General features: G+C 42.6%; 1 protein-coding gene across 2 annotated transcripts; it reads right to left on the bottom strand.

Annotated features, from left to right (window-relative positions):
- Positions 1 to 943: 943 nt before the first annotated feature.
- SLC30A10 (solute carrier family 30 member 10) lies at positions 944 to 24,171 on the bottom strand. 2 transcript variants are annotated; one of them, XM_087777146.1, is made up of 4 exons: positions 23,413 to 24,171; positions 10,410 to 10,493; positions 6,665 to 6,901; positions 944 to 5,905 (listed from the first exon to the last, which is right to left on the bottom strand). In XM_087777146.1, the coding sequence occupies exons 1-4, from the start codon at positions 23,855 to 23,857 to the stop codon at positions 5,430 to 5,432; spliced, it is 1,242 nt and encodes a 413-aa protein (XP_087633272.1). In that variant the 5' UTR covers positions 23,858 to 24,171; the 3' UTR covers positions 944 to 5,429. The 2 variants fall into 2 exon arrangements, with proteins under 2 accessions (XP_087633272.1, XP_087633270.1); XM_087777144.1 differs by lacking the exon at positions 23,413 to 24,171 and adding an exon at positions 10,928 to 11,563.
- Positions 24,172 to 25,429: the final 1,258 nt, after the last annotated feature.

Here is a 25,429-nt window from a genome sequence, read left to right as displayed (position 1 = left end):
GGACCAAGGGCCTCATCAATATTAGTAAACTAAACAGCGCCTGGGGATGAACCATGACCACCTGTATTAGTAAACTGTTCAAGCATTTCACGGCCAGTGGCAATTACTGCTCCTCCAAGCCCTTCCCGGGCACAGTCCAGAGTCAAGGACCTAATCTCAATTAGCCATTAGCACGGAGCCACCCTCTTTTGAAGTGGACGGTATTTTACTAGCATGGATGCAAGCTTTTCTATGCCGGTTGGTCTCTGTGCCCTGGAATATCCCCAGCTACATTTAATTTACTAGTATAGAAGTAGTCGATAATGCTTCACGGTTATTCAAACGCCTGCTCTATCTATTGACTAAGATACATGCTTCTTGCATCAGACAACAAGCATTTAGCTACCCCACTAAAAGAAGAAAATAAACTCATCACAGCAAGGGACCGCTCTTTAATGGTGTTAAACTTTGACCCCACTTTAGCAGAGACAAGTTCAGCCACAAACCTACAGGGCTGCTGTAGCGACTTCTCTGGAGAGCTGATGGTAAGCGTGACCATTATAACCTAACTGTTACCGGTTGTACGTGAAAACCATCACAGCAATGCTGCCCAAGTGATCCTGGGATTTCTTTTCAAAGAGACAAGCTCATGCTTGAATTAATAAATGTTGGAAAACACCACTTTAGGACAAGAGGAAAAAGATTTGGCGTGTGCAGTTTTAATCCTGACATTAACAAGCTCACAGGTTAAGAGCAAACTTTACTCATACAAAGGTCTTAAAATTATCCAAACTGACACAAGCTCCTTATTGCTAACATACATCAAGCTCAGAACAACAGGTTTATTTAAAAATACACTTTATTTACAAGACATTCAAACTTCATTTTGAAAAAAAATGAACTGTACATAAAACATAAAAAAAGTAATTTTTCACTAATAGTTAATAAAACCACAGTGAGATTTTCTAGTCATTGATTCAGCAATCATGGAAATTACATTTTGGCACATTATTTAAATCACATAATGAGCAGAAAAACTGGAGGAAACTTTTAAGCAGCGCAACTCCATAAATGTAACAACTTCATACAGTGACATCCTCATATCAAGGTATCACTGTTCAAATAAAGTATTTAACATAGAAAGTGCTTCCACTGTACAGCAGAGTAAGTAGTAGAACCTATAGAAATCTTCAGAGTGTTTGGATCATCTTTTCAGAAATGTCCCTTTTATCTGCATTCCAATTAGTGATCCAAGCTTTCCCCTAAAGTGTTAATGAATGACTAAGGAACCCTAGTGATTTCATTATACCTTCTCAGCCTTAGAAACCAACTTTTGAAAGAAAGTTGGCTCAGGTGGAGTGTTTATAAAGAATTTAAATATATATAAATATATATATTTATTTCTCAGGATGATTACTTAGACAACACTTTGACACAGATCACAGGACATAAAATAGTACTTGGAGTAGCCACCCATAGACCTTGGGCGGTGAACTTCACTTCAGGGAAAATTTGGATGCCTTCCCTTCAAAGTTCAGAATAAAAGGGAGCATTCAGGACAGTAAGTGTTATAATCAGGCAGAGGTGGAAAAGAACAGGAAGGAGGTGGAAAAGAACAGGAAGAACTAAACAAGAAGATCAAAATGTGGTTTGCAATGGTAAAGTGTATCACACTGCAAAAGCAGAAGTGAGTGAATTTGAATTAAATAGAGTGCAAAAATTAAACCAGTGCATAAAAGAGGTATTTCTAAACTGTGTTATAGGTGCAACACCATGACAAGAAGGCTAGCAAAGCCATACTGCTTTTATTAAAGAGACAAAGAACAAGAAAAACATTAAGAAGAAAAAACCACAGTTGCACTACCGGTCAAAATAAGTATCGCAAAGAACACAAGGAGAAGGAAGTCAACAGAAAATTTGGCAAAACAAAAGGCAATACTCCTAAAAAACAGCATCAGTTATTTTTCTTTACATAGAAAAGCAAAGGCAAGATCTGCATTAGAATGTCACAGAAGAAGGAAAAATTAACTATCAAATTGACATGTTTGGTTAAAGGATAACGTGTCAAAACGTAACAAAAAAAATTGAATTCACTTTAAGAAAAGGCCCCCAACTGATGAAGGCCAGTAAATTGCTTTTGCATTCAATGCCATGTTAATTTATTCCAGATTTCACTCTTGCTCCAAAACTATCTGTCAAGGCTAACAAATGTTTTGTTATCATACAACTAGGTCACATGTATGACAGGTTATGGATGAGAGGGCTACAGAAGTCGGAAATCAGTTTGAAAAATCACCTGTGTTTTAAGCGGATTTCCTTTGCTACAGACAGCGATGGACAGACAGGGGCAACCACTGCATGAGAAACTGAATGCCATAACGGTGCAATCAGAGGGAACAATTGAAGAGGACGGGGTAGCACAATCTATCTGCAATCGTCAGAAATTCTACATTACTGAATTGGAGGAGGAAAAAAGCAACTAAGCTAAAGAGGCCACTAAAGAGGCCAGAAAAGAGATTTTTCAACAGTGCAATACACTACAAAACTGAATTTAGAACAAGTGCCCACAGATAAGGGCAAATCCTGAAATATACTGTATTTCCAAATGAGGTAAGCTTACTGCAAGAGAATTAGAAAAAGATACGCCAAGAACTGAAGGGAAATAAGCCAATACAAAATACACACTGACTGGAATGAAGTCGTCTACAGAAGTAGAGGGACCACCCAGTAGAGCCTAGTTGTAACACACTTAAAACAGAGAAGAAAAATACTTTCTTCCAGGATGCAAAGGAAAACAAAGATACCAGGTCAGAAACCTTAGTTGGACACCCTGAAAGTCCCTACACAGAAAAAACAAGCTTCATCTCATAAATAATACAGCTCTGTAGGTTTTTCTTGCTTAAGTAATAAAGCAAATTTTAAATGTGCTTGTTTTCTAGACCTGAAGATTTCTATAATCCCTGGTATTTTCTTATTTATTCACAGGCAACAATTACAGTACATTCAACCAAACAAGAAAAATGTTTAAGAATGTTACTTCATTGTATTTTCAGGTTGTAACACTTTTTAAAACTTTAAAAATAGATAATCACAGTTTTAACAAACATTGGACGGATAAAGAAAAAGATGGTCCATTTTGTCAAATGCCTCAACATTACACATATTAGTTTTCTCTAATTCCAGAGTAAACAATACTGCCATTCCATCTTTCAAGCATTTAATAAAACATATATATAAAAAGATTACCTGATTTAAGACACAAATGCATAATTATGAAAGGGTGCTTGTTTTAGAGGATATTGGGAAGCAAGTTCTCCCATAGACTTTGTTGTTATTTTGGGAGCTTTCTGTTCCAGTTCTCAAAAAACCTATAAATATATTTGTTATTTACATCTAAACCCTGACATTTAAACATCATCATAGATGAAAATAAGGGCAAAAAGAACAGAAGAAAGGGCTGTCTTACTTTATGCCACACGCTTTTAAAAGACAGAGCCATTCTTAAAATGTTTCCTGATTTACATTAATTCGTGCAATAACTGCTAAGCAAGATCCCGCTGCTTTCACCTCTGCTGCTGCCAACAGAATCAAACAGACTGGAGGATCAAGCTCTTAATTATATTAACACATAGTTTAATTTATATAATACAAACCTACAATGGAAGGCTATAAAATATATTAATTCACCCAAGAAGTAATGTTCAAAAGGGGTAACTACAAATCTAGAAATGTGCTATTTGGACTGCAATCACTGCTTCAGTAAATAGCATTTTCCAAGCAGCAAAATAGCCTGCTGTGTGTTTTAATATTCATTGACTTAATGTAATCATCCTTATTAATAAGAAGTTGGCTGCTTTCTAGCCAGCCTTACAAGGAGGTCCTGGTATTTTCCCAGCCCAGGCGAGAAATCAATTTTCCCTTTCTGTTAAGGTGTCACTGAGGTAGACACCACTATTTTATAGAGGTGTCCCCATAAATAAATAAATGAATAAAATAGCCTGCGCCTAGGCCACACAGACCATTGAAAGGCTGCAAAATGTATCTGAAAGCTTCTGGATCTGGTCTGTATAGCCGGTGAGGATAAGCACTACACTCCGTGTGGATTAGACAGTGGGTTTCCTCTCCCAAAAACCTGGAGAACAGACCTGACCCAAATCCAGCACTGGTGACAGGGCACATCATCATGTTTTCCTTAGAGCAGCCTTGCATGCTTTCAAACAGAACATGCAGCAAGGAGGTAAAGGAACTGCTTCACTATGCACACTTTGAAATACACTGCTGGGCATGGGGAGGAGGGGCAGGGCAGAGGAGAGGGCTTAGACCTTTAAAATAAATCAGCAAGAAATAATCAAGCCTAAACAAGGAAGATTGCCCTGTAATTTTTTTAAAGCTTTCTCTAAGTGATAACACTGCATATAAAACTTTAAAGGGACTTTCCTAATTAATACAACTTAAATTTTGTCTTAATAATAGAACTGCAGAATTTTAACTGTTCATAATAAACACATTAGATTATTTATTATTATGATTTAGTAATGACAGACACTTGGTGTTAAAGATACTGCAATCATCCTGCACAATGATGAAATAAGACTGTGGCCATTATAATTTCTGTTGTCAGGAGAAAAAAAAAAAAAAAAAAGACTGAGTTGTACAATCACAACAGTGAACACGATAAAAGTTAACTGGATAACTGCCTGCATTTCCATTTGCTAGAATCAGTACAGACAACGTTAGTATTTCTTTGCTTTCATGACAAGAAGTCTATTCTTTAGCATACTTATCTGTGATTAGGCTAAGACTCCAGTATTACCAGTAGAGAAGCAAGACCAGCTTCTGCTCTGTCCCTAAACACAGGAGTCAATCAAGAAAACAATGCGAGTCAAAATTCCTGAGTGCTTTGCCTCCCCCTTAGACACTCTTCATTTCGTTCACAAACCCCACTGGCCAGAAGCACAAGCGTTACTGTTAAACATGAACTGTCTATGCAAAAATGAGTTTTAAGGATCAGTAAAGCATCTCTACTGAAGTCCTTTATAAATATACAGTACTTCAGCCCAGTACAATCACAAACTGGCCACAGGGCTTTCAGGAAACAGCTCACTTCAGCAGAAAAGGCCAGAGTTTCATTCCCAGTGCCACTGGCCATTAACTGCAAGCATCAGTGCAGACAGCAATACATCCCATCCACTCTAACGACAGAAATTCACACCTAGTTTGGTAAGGAACCGGGTTAGGCTGTTTCAGAAAAATCTTACATGAATGCAACACCCTTCGTGGAAACATTAATCCTTATTTCAGATACGAGGGGGTTTAGGTGTGTTTTGGTTTACAGCTAAAGCACAAAAATCTTTTCGCCACACCAACTTCAGCTACAACCACTGATGGCCCCCTTCCCAGCCAGGATATGTTTGTTCTATGAAAACATTACACAGAGTAGAGGGAATTGCCTAAAGTCGTGTACTGCTCAACTGTGACTTATCATCAGACACACCACAATTTTTCATGTGTTCAGTGCTATACTCTGCCAGTGGGTACTCAATAGGGATTTCAGTATCGTTTTTACTTGAACCATTGTCTTTAGGCAGTGCAGAAAGGCAACTATCGTTTTTGTCAGTATAGCCATTAGTTTTAGCCATGGGGGGCTTCCGCTGACTGCAGCACAGCTGAGAGTCACAAGTTTTTGAGATGCAGGGTGAGCTGCACAGTAGCTGGGAGGTCTTGTGGTCCATGTACTCGGGCTGGATGGTCACAGAATGGATCCCCGCTTCGTGGAAAACCTTCCGGATTTTATAAGCAGCATCTTGGTAATCAGTAGGGGTTTGGCACTTGATATGAAGAGTAGCAATATTCTTTCCACCTGCAAGCTCCCACACATGCACCTCATGAAGGCTGCTAACCCCTGGAACATGAGCTAGTCTGTCGGCTGGAAGACATAAGAGAAAGATATTAGAAGCTTTGGTGTATTGGCTAATTACTAGCTTTCCCATTAAGAGACCTATACGAAAGCAGCAGTCTCCAAATGACCTTTTTAGAAGAGCTGTACTTAGTAAAAAAATATGTCTACTCCCAGCTGCCTTCGGTTCAGCCTCCAGATGACCACACGAGCAGGCCACTCGTCCTTTTGGGTTCACCCCATCCCTCAGGCTCCCTAATGGCAATTTACCATCTGTTCATAGAAGCAACATTAGAGCACCACCTCCTTGGCCAAGACCCCACATCTTCTGGTTTCTTTAGCCCTGAGCATGGTGGAATTCCAGAAATAACCAGTGCTACCCCACAATTAACCAGTGTGAACAACACCAGAGAGCTACAAAATTAACCAACCTTAATGGAAATTTCTAAGCTGTTTCGGAAGCCTTTTGGAAGAAGCTGCTGCAGGGTTGGGAAATATTGTCATTCAGTGTTGTTTCTTTCACAAACACCCCACACAAGGCATTAACAGCTCAAGACCTGGTATTTTTGATGTATTGTTGGAGTACCACATTCTCAAAATGCATGCTTTAACTAATCCACAGAGATTTGAGTCATGTTGCTAGGACACAGGCATGTGACTATTTCTCACAGTTCTTGAGAATTTAGAGCTATTATGAGTAAATAATCCAAACATGTCATTCCAGAAATAACACATGCGTTGAAATATATCATTAAAATTAATAGCATTTCAACAACAAATTTGACTTACTCAGTAGTTGCATATTAACACCTTTGGGAACCATCTGCAACAAAATAATTGAGGTCTCCTTGATAAGCGGGAATGCAGAAGACAAGATGATGAACACCATAATTATTGTCAGGCTTGGATCGATGTAGCACTGCCAATTACATGGAGCATTCCCCAGAGGAAGTACATGGAAGATTGTAGCAGCAACTACCACGACCACAGATCCAAGTGCATCTCCCATAACATGCAAAAGAACACCTGAAACAAATGGCACAATTTCCATTAGTGGTTTGTTTTTTTTTTTTTCCTGGGGGCGGGGGGAGAGTAAATCTGCATTTTTCAAGTCTGTTCTACTTGACATGAAAAACGCAATATTCCAAGCGCTAACATCGTAACCGAAGTCTTCAGTAACAGCTTTCAGAACAAAACAGCAAGGGAAATACTGACTCTGAACCACAGCTGCTTAAGTGGGATGCATTATTAAACATGTAGGGTATGCTAGCAACTGCGGTCCAACTGCAATGCCATGGCAATGTAAAACGTGTTTGCTTAAATGTCTGCAGATTATTAAGAGATCCTGGCACATTAAATCTCAATTAAAAATTGATGACTGAATCTATGCGTTCTACCCTGGAAGCTGAGAGCGCCACAGACCACACCCAGTAACAGTTATTCTCCTCCATCAGCTTCTATGACACTGTTTAAATCTGAAAAATTACCTAAGTGAAACCTAAGCCCATTCCTATGGCTCCAAATGCCCTCAAACTCCATTTTTTGGATCAAGCTCCATTTCCAGTCATGTTAAACCTTGTCCCACCAACACTCCTAGCCCTCAGACCCCCAAAAAAGTCAGAATCTGGTTTGAAAGTTATTCAGATGGACACTGCAGTTTAATATGTGCCTGGACTACTCTAAATCAAGAGGAACGCTGGGTACCACTTTTTACATCTATAGACATGTTTTTGCACAAAAGGCAAAGACACAAAACAGGCTCTTGTAATAACATATTTGTAGCTGCCCTTTCAACTACAATGGCCAAAGTAGTCGCCTTGCTATAAAGTTACAATAGTCTAAGAACTCCTTTTTTCTTCCCTTTTTTTTCTTTTACTATTTTACATAATCTTCCTTCTTCCCACCATTGCTCAAATGTACTCCAGTTCTGTCAGTCTTTACTGTCTAGACTCAGATTTCATTCCAACCCAGGCCTAATTCATAACATCTCTAAATATATGAATTTCTTTGTCAATACTTTTTATTCGGAGCCTGTGAGAGAATAAACCGGACCATCTCCTTTTAACATCCCTATGAAAAGCACTTTCAAGAGCCTCACTCCAATTTAATCCCTTTCTCTGGGCTGGAGAAGCTGGAGAAGGCTCCCCCTGAAACTCATTAACAACACAGCAAAGAGTTTTGACCCTGGTGATGCTGGACACTGGATTAGACCTTGAGTCGTGCCTGCGCTGCTGTTTCTTGACAGCTCTTTGCATGAACATTTATCTTTGGTGTGCAAAATGAAGGCAATAACCACTGGAGCTCCTCTGAATCACTCAGGGCAGATAAGAAAGTACAAACTTCCAGTGAGTGCAGCTTTTTCTGCTGGAGTCAGGCATGTTCTGCCCCATTTGGCAGACTCCCACAGGGCTTTACTCCTCCTAACAGCGTTGCAGTGTTTCCTTTTCATTTACAACTAATCCCGATTCAGCATGGGCTATCAGCTATTGCACGAACAAGAGGGACAGGCAGGATGCAATTGCCAAGGCAACTAACTAGAGAGCAGAGCTTAAAAAGAACAGGAAAATGTTTCAGAAAGTCTTCTTTTGAACTGAGAAAAAAAGTAAGCATGCCAGAATTATGATAAACTACGAATTGAGAATATGGAATTTGGAAAATGATTATTTTACATTATTAACATCGTTAATATGTACCTCTTGGTTACGCATCACATAATGAGGGCCTAGACAGAAATGAGCCCATTTCCCTGTAGACGCCCAAAAGCTATGGTTATAAAACAGAACCGAAAATGAATTTTTAGTAAAGTCAGTATGGTAAGACCATAGGTAACACACAGTTTCCAACAGCTTGTGGAGGAAAGTCTGAACTACTCTGCATATGCTCAAGAAGCAAAAGGAATAATTTTACACTACAATAATTAATGCAGTCAGGCAGAATGTCTGGATTCCTGTTCCTACCACTTTTAAAAATCAAGGAACCAATTCCTCTGCCAACCCATTTTGTTCAGCCATGGTTTTCAGGGATGTTCTGATTCTATAATGTACAGAATTTTTTGCCAAGTGATTATGAAGTATAGCTATGTAACTAACTTATAGCAGCAAAGGAAAAACATAGATTTTGAATCAGAATTTTAAAGATACGTATCTGTAACACTGGCTAAAGGAGCACGGAATATTTGTAAGGACAATAAAATAGATTTTGCAAAGATGACATACTAAAGTTAAAGTAGCACTTAAGAGAAAAAGTCTCTTTTTAAAAATCAAAGAAGACAGGTATCTTAAAATAACCGATACAAAACTCCTCATCCTTCAGACATTTTTGAAAGTGTCCAGCATCATTATGCCTAAGCACTGTCGTTCAGGCAAGTAAGGCCTTCTCTAAAACATACTTTTTGGTTTCTTGTCCTTCTCTCCTCCATCCCTGAAAGTGACAGTTTGCTTTTCCTGCTCCAGGAACTTACCACTATAATGCCAGAATATCCAGCGACACCAATTTCTAGACATTCAGGAAAGCGTTATGGCTCTAGCACATCTTTTGATTTCCAAAGTGTCTTCCCTTACAGACACAGTTGTGTAACTCTGAAAACACTTTTGAAAGATGGGTAGATAGACACACACCAAAAAAAAAAAAAAATCCCAGGTGCCCGACTGCCATGACGACCCCTTTAAGCTGAATTCACGTGATGCCAACTTACACAACTTTGGAGGAATATCAGATGCTGATAGGTGACCATAAGAAGCCTGAAACTACCATCCTGCTTCAGCTTTCTGACAGCCCTCTCCTTGAGGGACAAACTCAATGTTTAATATACTCAAAGATCCCTGCTTTTGGCTCTGCTCAGAATAGGTATGTAAACGCGTATACATATAAACACCTATACAGAGAGGGAGAGAGACACTTGGTTCATTTATTCCTAGAAGCAGCTATACAGTTTCATTCTGCAGATACCCAGAGACGTGCCAAAGTACAACGTAAGAAGGGTTGAAACTGTCACAGACTCTCAGGGACAGGTCCACAGTTCAAGAACCTGGAAGAACACTGTGCTGAAGCCCCAGTTTCAGCACCTTTTTCCTCATGCTGACAACGAAACATTGTTAACTTCAGGATTTAAAGAAATTCCATTTTCTGCCCAAAAGCATTTTAAAGTTGAAAACTGCTCAACTACTACAGCAGTGACACTCAAAGCAGCGCCTCATAGGTCCCTGCTTTACCTTCCTATAAGGCCTCTAGTGACTTAAGCTTAGTGCAAGAGGCTTTGTCTCCTTGCCAAAAAGTTCAGCTGCACTCTTCTAAAGAATGAAAATCAAAATTTAAACACACTCAGAGCCAAACCAGCATCACACTATTTTGTTATTATCTATGTTATTTCATACAACCGAAACCTTTCTGCTAAAGATAATTGGGTCCATATACACAGAATAGTCCTGCGGTCTTGCTCCATTTCTTACTGATATTTGGAAAAAAAAAATCTTAAATGGAAACCAGAAAGTGTTTAAAGTTAATGTAGTATTAGTAGTATACTCCCATGCTGTACCTCTGATGTTCAAGGCTTCAGACTTTTTCTCTTTTTTCTTCTCAGGCCCCTCTTCAGGGCTTTTTTGGTCATTTGGTGAATCACCTGCATTCAAAGAAGAAACGCTGTGTTGTGTATAAGTTCTACAAACAGAAAAAACATCATCCTTCTCAAAACCAACTTATTTCAAAGATGACAAGAAGAAAAAAAAAAAAACCAACCAAGGCAAAACATTTTCCATGCAGCTCTCTAAGCAATGCCTCCCTCCCCCATCCCGAGGGGAGCCCTGCAGCCTGGTGTAAAGTACAAGGTGAAAGAGGCGGTGGATGTCTGAGTGAGCTTAGTGACATTCCCCGGGGCCCACGGGTGGGTTTGAGGCTCCGAAAGGGCCCAGAGGACGGGTCTGGCAGCTCGGCGGGCCCCGAGGGCAAGGAGGAGGGAGACAGGGGATGAGGAGGGATGGGGAAGGGTGCGAGGGGCGGACAGGAGGGAAAGGCCGGACGGCGAGGCAAGGCGGCGAGGATGCAGCCGAAAGGCACCTGCTTCATCCGCCTCCCCCGTCGGGGCGCCGCCGGGCACGGCCCGCAGCGCGGCGGCGGCGGGCGGCAGGGCGGGCGGGCGGCGGCGACGGCGACAGCAGGCGCCCCAGTCCTGGAAGACGAGGAGCCCCACGAGATTGACGGCGAGGCCGAGGGTGCCGACGATGAGCACCAGCTGGGCGTCGTCGATGGGCTCGGGCCGGGCGAGGCGGAGGATGGCCTCCACGAAGATGGTGAAGCAGAGGGCGGTGAGGAAGACGGCGTTGCTGAGGGCCCCCACCACCTCGGCGCGGCTGTAGCCGTAGGTGGCGCGGGGGCCGCGGCGGCTGCGGCGGGCGATGCGCCCGGTGGAGAGGCCGACGCAGAGGGAGATGAGGTCCGAGAGCATGTTGAAGGAGTCGGACACCAGCGCGATGGAGTTGCCCAGGTAGCCTGACACCAGCTCGGCCACGAAGAAGCCGCCGGTGAGCACCAGCATGAAGATGAGGCGGCACGTCTTCCCCGAGTACCGCCCCATGGCGATGGCGGCGGCCGGTCCCACCGGCGCCCCTCTCCGCGCTAGCGCCGGGGCATGCCCAGCCGCCCACCAGCCAGCGCCGCCAGCCCGCAACAAGTGCGGCCGCCCCGGCCCTTAACTCCGCCGCCCGCCGCGCCAGGCCCCGCCCGCCGCCCTGCCCCGCGGGGAAGGCGACGGCCGCACCGCCCCGCCGGCGCCGCCACCGCTCCGCACCGCCCCCGGCATCGCCACCGCCCCGCACCGCCGGCACCGGCATCGCCGCCGCCCCCGACATCGCCCCGCACCGCCCCGCCGGCATCGGCATCGCCCCGCACCGCCCCCGCCATCGCCACCGCCCCGCACCGCCCCCGCCATCGCCACCGCCCCGCCGGCACCGCCACCGCCCCGCACCGCCCCCGCCATCGCCACCGCCCCGCCCCCGCCATCGCCACCGGCACCGCGTCCCCGGCCCGCGTCCTCGGCTGGAGGCCTGCGGGGGACGCCCCGCTGCCCGCCCGTCTGCCCCGCAGCGAAGAAACGACCGTGGGTTATAGGAAATAAATAAAATACGAAATAAAAGGGTGGCGGGGAGGCGCAAACCTGCACGCCGGCTGGAAAAGGGCCCGCTTGGATAGGCAGAGCTAGCCAGACCAAACCAAAAGGCTGTCCTGTGCGCCCTCCAGGACACCGGGTACCACCACGCTATCCAAATAGGGTGAAGTTTCAGTGACGGAGCTAATAATTATACTCCTTTGCTGCTTTCTTGATGGCTTAAGTGCCAAATCAAAGGATAGAGTGCCATCTACTGAACCAGGTAATTTCCTGCCGCTAGCCTTTAAAAAGGTATGTCAAAGCAGTACCTAAGTGTGCATGAATCTATCATCAGCCTATGAGAAAAATAGTTTCATGCATTTTTTTACCCTACAGAATAATCTATAAGAAGCATAATAAATGAGTAACCCTCTCTTGTATTTGCAGATTTTTTTTTTTGTTATGACTTGGGAAAGTGGCACTCATGCATGCAAATGGAAAAAGGACAGAGCCGGACTACTAACACAGCGTTTTGAGATGATGGGAGCCACTGGATAATCAAAGGAGGTGCTGGGAAATTAAGCCATTCTCAAAAACAACTGCTATTGTCACTAGATTTTCAGTGACCCCAGACTGGACTGGGGGTCATCATATAATTCTTTTTCATGTTTGACTTCAGAAGTAGGTAAAAAAGTAAATCAGAACTGGGCCCAAGAATAATCAACTTAAATAAAAGACATAAGACCTAAAGAAAATAACATCCTTAAAATTATATCCTGGGAGAGCCTGGAGTATTTCAGTTATGCGAGAGGCGCACCAGTGCTGGAGGTACTGCTTCAGCAACTACAATTCACACTGAAGTGCCACATCAAACATTTCACCACGCTTGAGAAACCGTACATCGCTATCAGAAAATAAACCGGCATGGCCGGGGAACACTATCATGTCCCTGGTACCAAAGGTGGTGTTCTTTACAACCAGAAATTCATTAAAGGCCTCGGGAATTTCCTCTTTATTCTAACTCTAAAGAAATTGCATTGTACTGCTGTTAATTGAGTTTGATCGTTTGCTTGAATAGATCTTTTAAATGAGGCCTCTCAATTCCACCTAAATTATGTGAACACAACCAGAGCCTTTCTTGCATATAACCCAAGATGTATCGTAACCTCTGGAGTAGAGCTAAGTAGGCATTCAGGGGATAACCTCCCCTCCATCTGCAAGGACTAAAATGCACAACTCCCACCGAACTGGGGATTCTCATGCGTGTCCTTCACACATTCAATGGCCAAGCAATGAAAGTAACCTGCAATATTCAAATTAGCAAATGCATAAAAATAAATGCATTGAAAAGAACCTTACCATAAAGACAAACACAATAGCGAGAGCAGATAGCATGATTACATCAACGCACATTCAGCTTTAACATTACATCTACCAACATATGATGAGAGCTTTTAAACAGTAGTGCCAAATAAAAAGCAGTCTGACACAGGTAGAACAAAAAGACAAATACATGAGAGTTATAGGAAGTTTAACTAGTCTATTAGATAAAAACTTTAAAATGACAGACTGTATCTTCCTTACTAGAATTCATGATAGAAGATTCTGCCTCTGGCACTTCACTTGCAATCAAAAAATTCACTGAAGCCCAGCTCACTGCACCTGCATAGAGCTGAAAAGAATTTCCAGGGGTTCTTATTTTCGGAAGATGTATAATACAGTAGCTGAAACATCATTAATCCTCCTGTGCAAAATATACAGTAATTCTCTTTGAAAAAAAATGTCATAGCCCTGAACTCACTTCAAAAACATAAAAATATCACAGTTATTTTGAAGAAATAGTGCTAAAAATATTATTTTCAGCAAATAAGGCTGTGACTAAGTCCCTTACATGAAGCACAATTACAGATGACTCACTGAAGAAGTCAGAAGCAGTACGTGTCAGAGCCTCAGCTCTGAAGCTGTGCCTGCTGGTCCCCTGGTTCTTCCTTCTTCTGCATGTCAAGCTCACACATCTCAGTCTGCTTCTCACGATACACCGTCAGTCTGAAAGCCACACACTGCCATAGGAGCAGAGCAATGTCTGTGCTGGGTTAGACCAGAGGTCCATCTCTGAATTATTTCCAGTTCCCATCTACATCTTTTGGAGATGAGGGAACCAAACCTGCACAGTCTTCAAAACACAGGTCAGCCACAGATTCATACAGAGGCACAGCAAAGGTCCCACTATCTCCTTTACCCCTTTCCCAGTACTGCCTGACGTTTCATTCACTTTCTGTCTTCTGAGCATTTAGCAAACATGTTTGTGGAACTGATCATTCTCTCCTGCTTTCTGTTTCTCGTCTTCTGACCAGTTATTTATCCACGCAAGGGCCTTTCCCTTCACACTATGGCCACTTAGAAAGGCTCTTGGAAATCCAAGCTTTTGCTCGCCCCACTATGCATACAAGCCTCCCTAGCCCTCTTCATCCAGGTACCGCTATCACTTCTAGACAAACGACTCCTAAAACTGTGATCTGAACAAAGCTACGCTAATCATTCTTGTTCAGTAAGTCGTCGCTTTCAATAACAAGAATAATTAATTTAGCTCAATCTTCAGAATAAAGTCTGTGTTGTCCCTGTAGCTCTTTGGCACTTTGATCTTCTTCCACACAGTCCAAAAGAAAGCCTTGATCCTGCTCGTAGGAGGCACCAAGCCTGGTACCAGGGTTTTCACTCAGGCTCTTCCCCCCTTGTGGGCACTATGGTTCTGCTTGCACCGATCCACTTGCAGTGTCAGAAAGTTTCATCTCAAATCCTTTTAGAAAGGAACTGTGTTTCTGATTGCTTCACAGAGTGCTTAGCATCCTTATGTGTTTTACGGTGACTGTAGATATTCAACAATATAATGTTACAGTTCCACTTATTCCTCCAGTACTGAGATTGCCTAAGTTATGTACTATTAAACAAGACAATCAGCCTAAATATCTCAGTCTCTCTGTTTCTAACAACGATGAGTAGAACAAGTTCCTCTTAGGAGGTTCAGAAAAGGTCATCCAACGCCTTAGTTTTCCGAATTATTTGCCAACTTTAGTTTGAGCTACAATATTGCTAGAAAAGCTGCTATTGCAGTTTCCTCATCCTAATCAGGAGCAGGAATTGGTAACATTCTTATGAATTAGTAAAATTCTTACAAACGAGACAACTTTCCTTCTGAACCCCAAAGATGCAAAGCACTCCTGTAAGCTTCAAGATTTCTGTGCACTTTTAAGTGCATTTTTAAGGTTCTCTACACGCCATTTTTTAACACTTAGCCATTGGCAGTCTGAACCTCTAGCCAACAGGCTATCCCCACCTATGGCCATAAGGGGATGCTTAGGTAGCAGCAAGAACAGGGTAAGTATATATGATACTTTCCCAGAATACTCTTCCATCCTTCAAGCATTTTCAGCTCAAGCGAGTTTCTGAGCTAGGTATCTCTGTATTTAGTAGCTGTCAATGGATTTCTCTTCCATGTCTTTCATTTGATATACCCTAGTTCTTGTATTAGAGGACAAAACAGTCAATGACTACTGACCTTCCCTATGCCACCCTTGGTTTTGCAAACTTCTGTCACACCCTCCTCAAGTTATCCATTTTCAAGGTCACAGGTTAAAATCTACTTAGTTGTTTCTTGCAGAGAAGCCATCATCAGCCTTTGAAAATAGGATCTCTATGTATCACTGGGAAATATTAGACAGCAGTAACAGCAGTAACAACAGTAATGTTCTTCCACTGCTGAATGAAAAATGAAAATAGGATCACTCATAGCCTTGTGGTGCTAAAGAATTTGGACAGTAAAAAAAAAAAAATCTTGAAAACAAAGAACTAATTTTGAACACTATAATTAGAAGAGATCACTTTTCATCCTGCTTATCAAAGTCCTGGCAGAGATTACTTTTTAATCCACCATAAAAATTATTTACAAAAGATATTTCAGGAATGATCTGGAAGAAACTGGAGAATGAAAGAAACAAATGCCCACACACCACTGTAGGTGATAAAGGAGTCACGCCTCTTTGAGACTGTGGAGCAAAAAATATTACATTTGCACTAAAAAGCTGAGGCTGACCCTAGGCACATTACATTTAAAGGCAGCATCCCTAGCTGTAAGAGCCTGAAATCCAATGGGTGGGTGAGAATGGACCTTTAAGCTTGCATTTCTCTTCTTGTACAGAGCCTAAACCGTCTTCATTCCAACAAGACCCGGTGACAACCCTGAAGGCTCTCATGAAGCTTGTTCCTTTAAATTAGGAAAGCTGGGCCAAATTCCTAGCAAACCTAAGTCGAAACAATGTGCTTGGCTTCTGCCACAGATAAATTTGACCACAAAATTAATCACAAAATAAACACCAACCAAGCAGCCTTATTGTGGAAGATGGTTAGTACAAGAGTATTCTGTTTGCAGATGGTTTGTTCCTAGCTGTTTGCTCATTTTATTTATATCTCCCTCTAATTCTGCTCAGAACCATACCTGCAAGAGGACGATGGGGTCTCTTGGCATGTGCAGAAGGGTGGCAGGGCTGGGAAATCAGTTCACTAGGTCTGCTTCAGTCCAGGCAGCAGGAGCCTGAAAGTTAACCCTTCAGCAAGAGTTCAGCAGTCTGGATGAAAGTTTTATCAGCATTCTTGGCAGAGTACAGAGGTGAATATCCCTGGCTTTTTTAATTGCAGCTGTGACTCTTCAGGACAGTCCTGAAACTGTCCCAGGGATTGACCACGAGCTGGCTGGACATGGAGAACAGATTTTTCATGCCCTTCCAAAGAGGGCTTGAATCATAGAATACCAGGTTGGAAGGGACCTCAGGGGTCATCTGGTCCAACCCTCTTGAATACACTGATAGGTCAATCTGAAACGATGGACCTGTGGGATTATTTATTTCCTAGCCTGGAACGTCTTCTTTTTATTAGATTTTTTCTATTTTAAGATGGTTGTTCAGTTTGTTAGTTGCAAAGCACCATTCCCTGCCCTTGGTATCTAGTATAAAGGAACCTTTTGCATACTTTAAGATGTATCCAGCCAGTATCTGCTCTGCTACCTGGATAGTGCTTCCCTGAATATTTCAACTGCTTGATAATTCACTATTAAAAAATTGTAGTTCTGTTAAGTTTCCCATATATATATACACATATATATACACACACACACCCCCCATATAACCTTTTTCTACCGGGAGGTAGTGCTGCATATTGCAAAGGACATGAAGAGCAGAAAGCCAGTCACCTTTTTCATCATTGTAAATTCCATTGAGTCCTACTGCAAGATCTTCATTTTCTATCCCAGCAGCATTTCCAGACTGAAGCTGATACCAAACCTGTGCCTGTAGCAAACTCTCTGTAGAACAGCCGTCCACACAAAACAATTGCAGTTAACGTATATAACACGTCTGTTTATTACTTTGAACTCAGTTATCTTACAGTCCTTTTATTTCCTTACAGCTCACCACAGATAGTGTGATGTAACTCAGACAGTCTGTCTATGCCTTTACTATGAAATTGGTCCAAGGTTGAGAGCGAATGCAGTTACCCGAAGTTCAGCGGTACTAGTAGCATTGGAATCTAGGTTCAGAAGTTTTGATCTAACCTTTATGCTGTTGCATAAACCATTCAGGGATGCTTTGCTTGCTTTACTTATAGACTTAAAATTTTCATTCCACACTTTTCATTTTGGCCAAAAGGTAGCCCCAAAACCTTTGCTTTTACTTGTTTTGATGCAAAATTTTCTCCTTGAAAACAATCAGGGAAAGTAAAATGTCTCCCCCTTAGATTACCTTCTGAGGTTTCTTTTAAGAGAACAAAGCATTTAAAAAAAAATCTTAAGAAAAAATAGTGAAGCACGTTGCTAACTAGACTTCCACAGTGTCCTCCCATCTGCCTTGTCTTTGTTGAAGACTCTGGATTAGAGCTTCAGCTAATATAAGTTAACACAGATCTGGTTACCTTTGGGGTAGCTGCTCAGAAAAGCTTTGGGAGAATTTGGTGAGGATTATTTGGCACACTATTAAACTAAAGAAAACCTTCAGAAAAGATACGTGTTCAGTCTTAGGTACCTGATAAACATGTAAAATTACTTTCAGAGTTTCCCTTGCCCTTTTTATTCTGTTTGAGAGGACTACCTCCAGTGATGCTATAGAAATCGAAGCCAGAAAATCTAAATATTTGGTTAGAGCGGGCTTTGGTTACCTGCACGCCAACACACTAACATCTCTGGGATTTATGGAAATAAATGCGTGTCATACATCCCTTCATTTATACACACTATGTTGGCAAGCGTTTCGGATTTGGATGCCACAGTGCACTACACAGGCAGCGTAAATCCACGAGGACGTACTGCGTGAATGAAGCAGCCGTCTGCTGGCAAACTCCTGTGCTGAGCGTTCGGCAGTCACCTCTCTGTGAATGCAGTCGGGGGTGAATTGGCACGAAGTGTTTACTGAAGGGTTGGTGCTTTGGGGGGAAAATAGCATCAACCTGGTGAAGATACACTCAAAAGAGAGGTAAAATAGAGGTAGTAATGCTGATCTTGAGGAAAAGCTTTCAGGCTTTTCAAGTGTGAAAAGCACAGTAAGCCAGAGGTTTGTTGTTATGGGTGTTACAGCCAGCGTTCCTTCCCATTCCTTAGAAAGGTCCCAAAACCATCGGACTGGCATAGCCTGGCACCCTTTCAGCAGCACGTTTGAGAAAGAAACCTGTTCAGACCAGGGAACTTATTTTTCCCTTCTTAAATGCAGGTGAATTAACTGATCATGAAATTCTTCATACTGACAGCCTAAGCAACTGAAATCCTCTGTTCTGGATCTCTGATGCCCAGAGGACTTTTGTCTCCTGCACTATAGACTGTTGGGTCTGTTGAATCTGAGAGCGCTGCTAAAAATGCAATTGCTTTTCAATACCTGCACACTTCTGCTCACCGGGTCTCCACTGGGAAGGTCTATGGCATTAAGATACAGGTCAAGCAGCCACTTATCCACTTATTTTGGCCTATAAATGTTCTCACTTCCCCTGGGATCAGTATGTTTGCAACTACAGACATCAAAATTGAGTTCAGAATATTATAGCAACAAAGCATTCCCAAGTCACCCAGCCGGTTAAAGCTAGTACCTCTCCTCATCTCACTTCATTCACACACATATACCCCCAACTCCCTCCTACTTACAAAAGCCTGGAAAAAGAGATATGCCTCCCAGCAAGCCTCAAAATAAACAAACTCACTCTGCATAAGGTCCAGGAGGGGAAAGAAGGTATGTTTCCCACTTATGTGACTGCTAGCTTACATGCCACCTCTTATCGGGGAGGCAGGTTGCTGGTGCACAGTGAGATAGAAGAATCAGGACCCAACAGTGTTATCACACAAAAACCTCACGCGCGTGCCTGCTAAAGTGGACCTGCCAGAATACAAAAGCAAGCCCCTTGGCTGCTAACACGGAACGTGTTTTATTTAATGAGTTGTGAACTGTGCAAAGACCCTGGGGTCTCTCATGAGAAGGTGAGGGCTGCTACTCACAGCCCCAGCCATTTTATGGGTGGCTCAGTATCACACGGGTTGGGCTAGGTGACAGCTGCTTCGTTTCCTGCTTCCTCCCCATACAGATCACAAGACGACAGGACAAATGTTTTATCCACGTTACATCTTTATTCACTTTCTCACGACGAACAACAGAGAAGTACTATCATCAGGCTAGTGTGGTGCTTTTCAAACTGTGGTCCCCCTAACAGTTTAAAACTGTACATAAATGAGTAGAAGAGACAATGACACTGAACTACACAAACAAGAGTAAGCTGATCTCTGTGTGCAGTAAAACAAGCTTCTGTATTTTTATGACTGACTATAGAGGGTATGGCCAGTATTAAAGTTGTCTGGTATTTATTATACGAGCTTGACTTTTTTTTTCAGCTGCTTATTACTTTGCCATATTCTTCATTTTTGTGCCAAAACTTTCCGTGTAAGATACAAGACCTCAAAATTGTCAGAAAACTCTGGCTAAAGCTGCTGTGTCATTTCCAACAGCAATAGCAAGAAAGCGTTTTGTGAATGTTACCTTCTGGCAGAAGTTTCTTAGGAAGGCTTTAATGTTTCTATGTTTTAACAAGTATTTCCTGGATTTAAAGTCAAAGCAATAACCAGTCTGTGCTGCTCTCCACACTGCTATGGATAGCCCAGCTGGCCCAAGTACCTCTACACAGCAGTTTCTTTAGAGACTGTAGAAATATTTTCTACCTGTAATAGCTGCTCTGGGCCAGCATCAAAAGAAAGAACAGGGACACATCTTCCCCGTACTCTTGCTGACCTCTCCTCTTAGTGCTAACATAGCATGGGGAACCAGACTGCCTGAATCAAGTGCAACGATGGGCGTAGAGGGGCAGAGAGACCTTAATTTAACGTGGTGGGAAGAGATGGGTGCTTCAGCCAGCAGAGGGGATGGATGGGAATTTGAACAATGAGCTAGAGAGAGGCAAAGGGGGAGGGCAGTAGATGAAGACTTAGGGAGTCGGACACAGAGCAAAAGGGTAGCAAGAACCAGAAAAAAAGAGAAGGAGGAGGGACAGAAGAGTGAGAGGAGAGGGGCAAAACAAACCCAGCCAATGGCTGAAGGAGGGAAATTGGGTCTGCCTTGGTAAGCAGGAATGGCAACTCGGAAAAACACATTTATACTTGCTCAACAACAATATTTGTACTAACAAAAACCTGAGGCATGGAGGTTGCAATGAGCAAGTACAGAGTAGTACAGGAGGAGTACAGAAGTAGAACAAGGGAAAAGGACAGAGAGCTGGGTTGACCCCTGTGAACACCACCCTCTGCATCCACTGGATCTCAGACCTGGCCAGCAACGCTCATTGTAGGCATGGCTCGCTCTGTCCCTGCCACCGGCAACACCCAGGAAACCCACCAGCTCATTTTTCCATCCCCGACAGTAGACCACATAACAGATGAACAAGAAGAACCATTGACTGTTGTGATTAATCATGGCACTAATACACATGGAAGAATTTGCTTCAGTGGATTTAGGTGTTCCCACTGCCCTCAGCACCCACAATACAGCACTAGATGACTGAACCACTCTCTCTGTTTTTTGCTTTGTATTTTTCAAAGCGATGCAAACAATCACATACAAGAGAAAACAGGTCTGTTTAAATCCATTCCCTACTTGGGGAAGAGAGATTTGAAGGCAGCTCTCCCACTTCCCATGAAAGCCTAAGAGGTAGAGGGTGACTCTACAAATCTTTACCCTCCAGCCAGCCGTCACCGGTGTCACCAAGGGTATTGCCTGTGGGCAACTGGATTGCACCAGCAGGATTCAGAGACCATGTTCATCCACTTGAATTTCTGCTAGTGGCACTGCCGCACTAGAAAATTTGCCTTGACTTCCATCTCCCAGAAAGAGTATCATTTCCTCAGACACAGGATGACAAGAGAGCAAGATGGAATCCCTCTTTTTTAATGTTTTTTAATATATACATAAAATACATATAAAGCATGTAAGTATACTTTTCAGAGAACAACTATCTGGGGAATAACAATTATTTAAAAAGAAATGCACTAAAAATTCCACTTAGGTTGAACATAGAGAGAATTGGAGGAAATAAATGTGAAATTTTACCTAAATGGGGATTATAAAATCAAGTCCAGAAGAAAGGAGCATTTCCTCTACAGTATAAAATGGCATTGTCTTGCCTGTAGGCATTACTGCAAGCAGAGAAGATTCACCGTACCAGAAACAGAGAGGCAAAACCACCGGCAAATCTACCACTGTGTTTATGGAATAGTACAAAATTCATCCCTGGCTTATGCAACTGAAATTCAGTTGAAAACGAAGTGGAGTTCCCAGGTATTTGGACATGAGTCTATCGGAGAGAGAGGGACGGCTGTGTTGTCCCAGAGAGTTGTTAGGAGCAGGATCCTGGAAATTCTGTGAAAATGGCATTTACCTACACAGCTGCCATTAATTTAAGTTAATTCCCTAATTGCCTGACACTCTCCACCTTTGGTTTTAAGTGCTGATGTGTTCCTCTTCCCTGGCTTCCCCCAGAGGCACAATTTTCTGCTAGGATGAAACCAAGAAGCTGTCACAAATGGAGACTAAGCCTTCGTCAGGAATTGCTGACAGTTCCTAACATAAAAGCCCATTAAATCCCCCTGCTAATTACATATCACCACAACTTTTGTTTAAAAGCAGCTCAAACTTTAAACAGTTGGGTATCTAAACAAACAGGCAGCAAAATAAGTTGTGCATCTGGTTTTAGCGTTATACACCAGTAAAGTTAAAGCTTCAGTGTTGTCTGGAGGTACCTTTAATAATGAACAGAAATATTTTCCACTGTAAGTCCTACAGAAAACACATTGAACACTGAAAGATAAACTAACAAACTTTTAATTTCTAGCTCCAAAGCCCTGTCTAGCCTGAAAGTCAAATATAAAAGTTACCTTACCTCACCTAGAACAGTACATAACAGCAGCTGCTTTATTAGATGGGTTCTCTCAGCTTTCCCCCCAGGCTGTCCAGTTAATGCTTTGCAAACGTCTGTTTCCTATCCTGACTGAAATATTTCTAGTTTTAAGAAATATGTTTGTATGTGTCTGTATGTATATATGTACAGAGAGAGAGAGAGAAAGAGAGCACGCAAGTATCTTGTCAAATAAAGTGAGATCTTTTCTGCAGGAATAAAAAACCAGCCCCCATCCTCCCCCCAAACGTAGAAATTTGAAAAATCCGGTGCTAAGAAAAATGAACGGAAAGGCTAAACCTCCGTGCACTCAACAGAACCTCCTGCAAAAGATTTCTGTAGAGAGTATCACTGTTTCTCCCTTGCCCCTCTCTGAAGCACAGGTTAACAAACATCGGCAAAGAATACTTCAGCTCTGCATTCACAGGTTTTTTGGTCAGCATTCAAATATTCTCAAAACAGTTGTCTTTACCCCCAAATCAAGGAAGGCTGAGACTCTCCTTTTGCCCTTACCTATTCTTTTGTCTCGTACAAACTGTGAACACCTCTCAAAAGATCTCTACATCCTAGACAAAAATTACAGCAGAATTACTAAAGCAGGGAGAGTTACCGATTGTGGATGACTGGTATGTCAGGATTAGGTATTTCCTAATAAGTATCTCCTTATGGTGGTAGTACACCTTGTCCCGTGTTTGGCCAGCCAGTGGATTAGGGAGAAAATTTCTCTTGTAGATCACCGTACTCTTTAGAAAGTCAACACGTACACCACGTAAACATTATTTACTGAGAAACACGTGGTGATAGCTGCCTTGCAGAATAAGCAGGAAACATGTATGGGTTGAGACATAAAATCCCTTACCCTTGCTAACAAAAGGATGAAGAAAACTACGATGTTTTACTCGCCCATCTCAGAGAAGCAGTAAACAGTCTCTAGAAAAGTCATCAAGCAGAAGCATAGAGGGCTGGCAACGTTCAGCAACTGCCTTAGGTTATTTACCTGTTTCGGCGTCTCCTTGGGGTTCACGACAATAACAGCAGTCCATGAAGATTACATAGTTGAACACATTGAAGAACAGACCCGCAATCCCAACAATGAGGACGAGCAGTGCTTTCTCAGTCTTCTGAGGATTGATAAACCTCTTGACTGCCTCAACAAAGATGCTAAACATCAGAGCAGTGGCAAAAACAGAGTTGCCAAAAGCTCCCAGCACGTCTGCCCGGCTGAAGCCGAAAGTGTTAGCCTTGTGCCACCTGATGCGACTGAACCTAACACTGAACAAACCGATGATCATGGAGATCAGGTGAGAGAGAACGGCAAAGGCATCTGAAGCTAAGGAAAGAGAATTGCCAGCGTAGGCTACTGAGATCTCAACAGCAAAAAGCACAAGGCTCACCACGCACATGAGGATGAGCCTGCTGCTCCTGCCCGAGTAGCGGCCCATTTCTCTCGCTCTCTTCCCCTTACTCTGGGGTTCTGCAAGACAGAGGTGTGCGAGGAGTGACTCGCTGCCTGCGATTCTGCCCTTCACCTGCCAGTGCTGCTCACATGAGGGAGCCACTTTTATAGGAAGCAGTAAAACAATAAATCAGTTTAAAGGGCAGTTTAGCAAGATTCGTCATATGAAGGCAGCCTGAAGGCTCCAGTCCTGTAGGGGTTCCACCCTCAGGAGGTTTTTCTACAAAAACAAAGCAAGGGAGAGTAGTGGGAGCACCAGCACGTGCTACTTTACCCAACGGCACTGTCCTAAAAAACTGAATAAGGCCCAGACAGGACAGTGTAAGAAGGTGGCTCAGAATTTTAAGCAGTTAAAGAAGGCATTTCTTTTGCATAAAACTTTCCTCCGTTGTCTGTTTTGGTCTTTTCTGTTGCCAGTAACTTTAGTAGTGAGAAAATACTACACACCTGTGGAAGAAGACATTTTAAATCCATGTTGCATTGACGTTATTTTCAAGAACACGGTAAACGTGCACTGCCTGCAGGGGTAGTTGAACGTGTTGTCCATAGAGCAAGTTTCAAAGACAACTGAATTGCTCTTCCATTTTAGCAACCTAGAATTCTCAACTGCTTGTACTTTTGGCACGTTTTAACATTGCCCATGGATATGGAGCAAAGTTGGAGACTTGTTTTCTAAATACGTAACCAGTAGACACAGAAGCTCAGCTTTAACAATAAACCCAAAGAGCATCATTTATTTCCCATTTAGAAAACCCTGCCTGTCTTCAAATCCCAAAGTAATCCTCATATGCTTCCAAGGAAGAGTCAGATTTGGGGAAAGCACAACCAGGAGCTAAGGGGGAAAGAAGAGCTGCAGAAGTCCTAGCTTGTACTTGGTGCCATTTCTGGAACAGAGTAAGAACCTGAAGCAGTAACTTTTTTTTGTCACTCAGAGTAGTACCTGTTGGGGTCTTGAGTGTATGCATAGGAGTTTATGTGCACTCACAAACCCCGGTGAAGGAAATCTAGCTGCTAATAGCACACGAGGCAATATGGATGATAAGACCAGGTGCCTTCCTTGAAAAGTTTATGATCCAGTTTTTGTTTGAAATGCCCGTCTGTGTACCTATATACACAGTTAGTTACAGATAAAATGGAAGGAAATTACATGCAGTACAGCCATAGAGAGATAAGATAATAATACTGATAACCTGAGCTGACCAACTATCCCTGATGGCCTTAGATTTCCCAAGGTGAATTAACTTTTAGGTCAAAAACGCAAACACCCACCCCCAATTTTCATTTATTTTTTTGCTCACATGGTTTCAACAGCCAAAATGTTTATGTTTAAAGTCCAGGCTGTTAGAAGCCTTGCCTGCCAACAGATATAATTTTTAACATTTGGGCATTTGTTTACCTACACGCTGCAGCTGCAGCTCTTGAGAGTTCCCCACCACCACCACCTTTTGAGAACACCACTAACCCTGGTAGGATGAATTAGCAGAACTAATTACAACATTGAAACCCATACTTGCTCTTCATCCTCTCCCACCTGTGTTACTACTTCTGTTCCAGCTAT

Source organism: Nipponia nippon, unplaced genomic scaffold (assembly GCF_047370975.1).
Source record: "Nipponia nippon isolate SJK-2023a ecotype South Korea unplaced genomic scaffold, ASM4737097v1 scaffold_4, whole genome shotgun sequence".
NCBI classification, from domain to species: domain Eukaryota; kingdom Metazoa; phylum Chordata; class Aves; order Pelecaniformes; family Threskiornithidae; genus Nipponia; species Nipponia nippon.
This window is presented reverse-complemented; position numbering and strand designations above follow the sequence as displayed.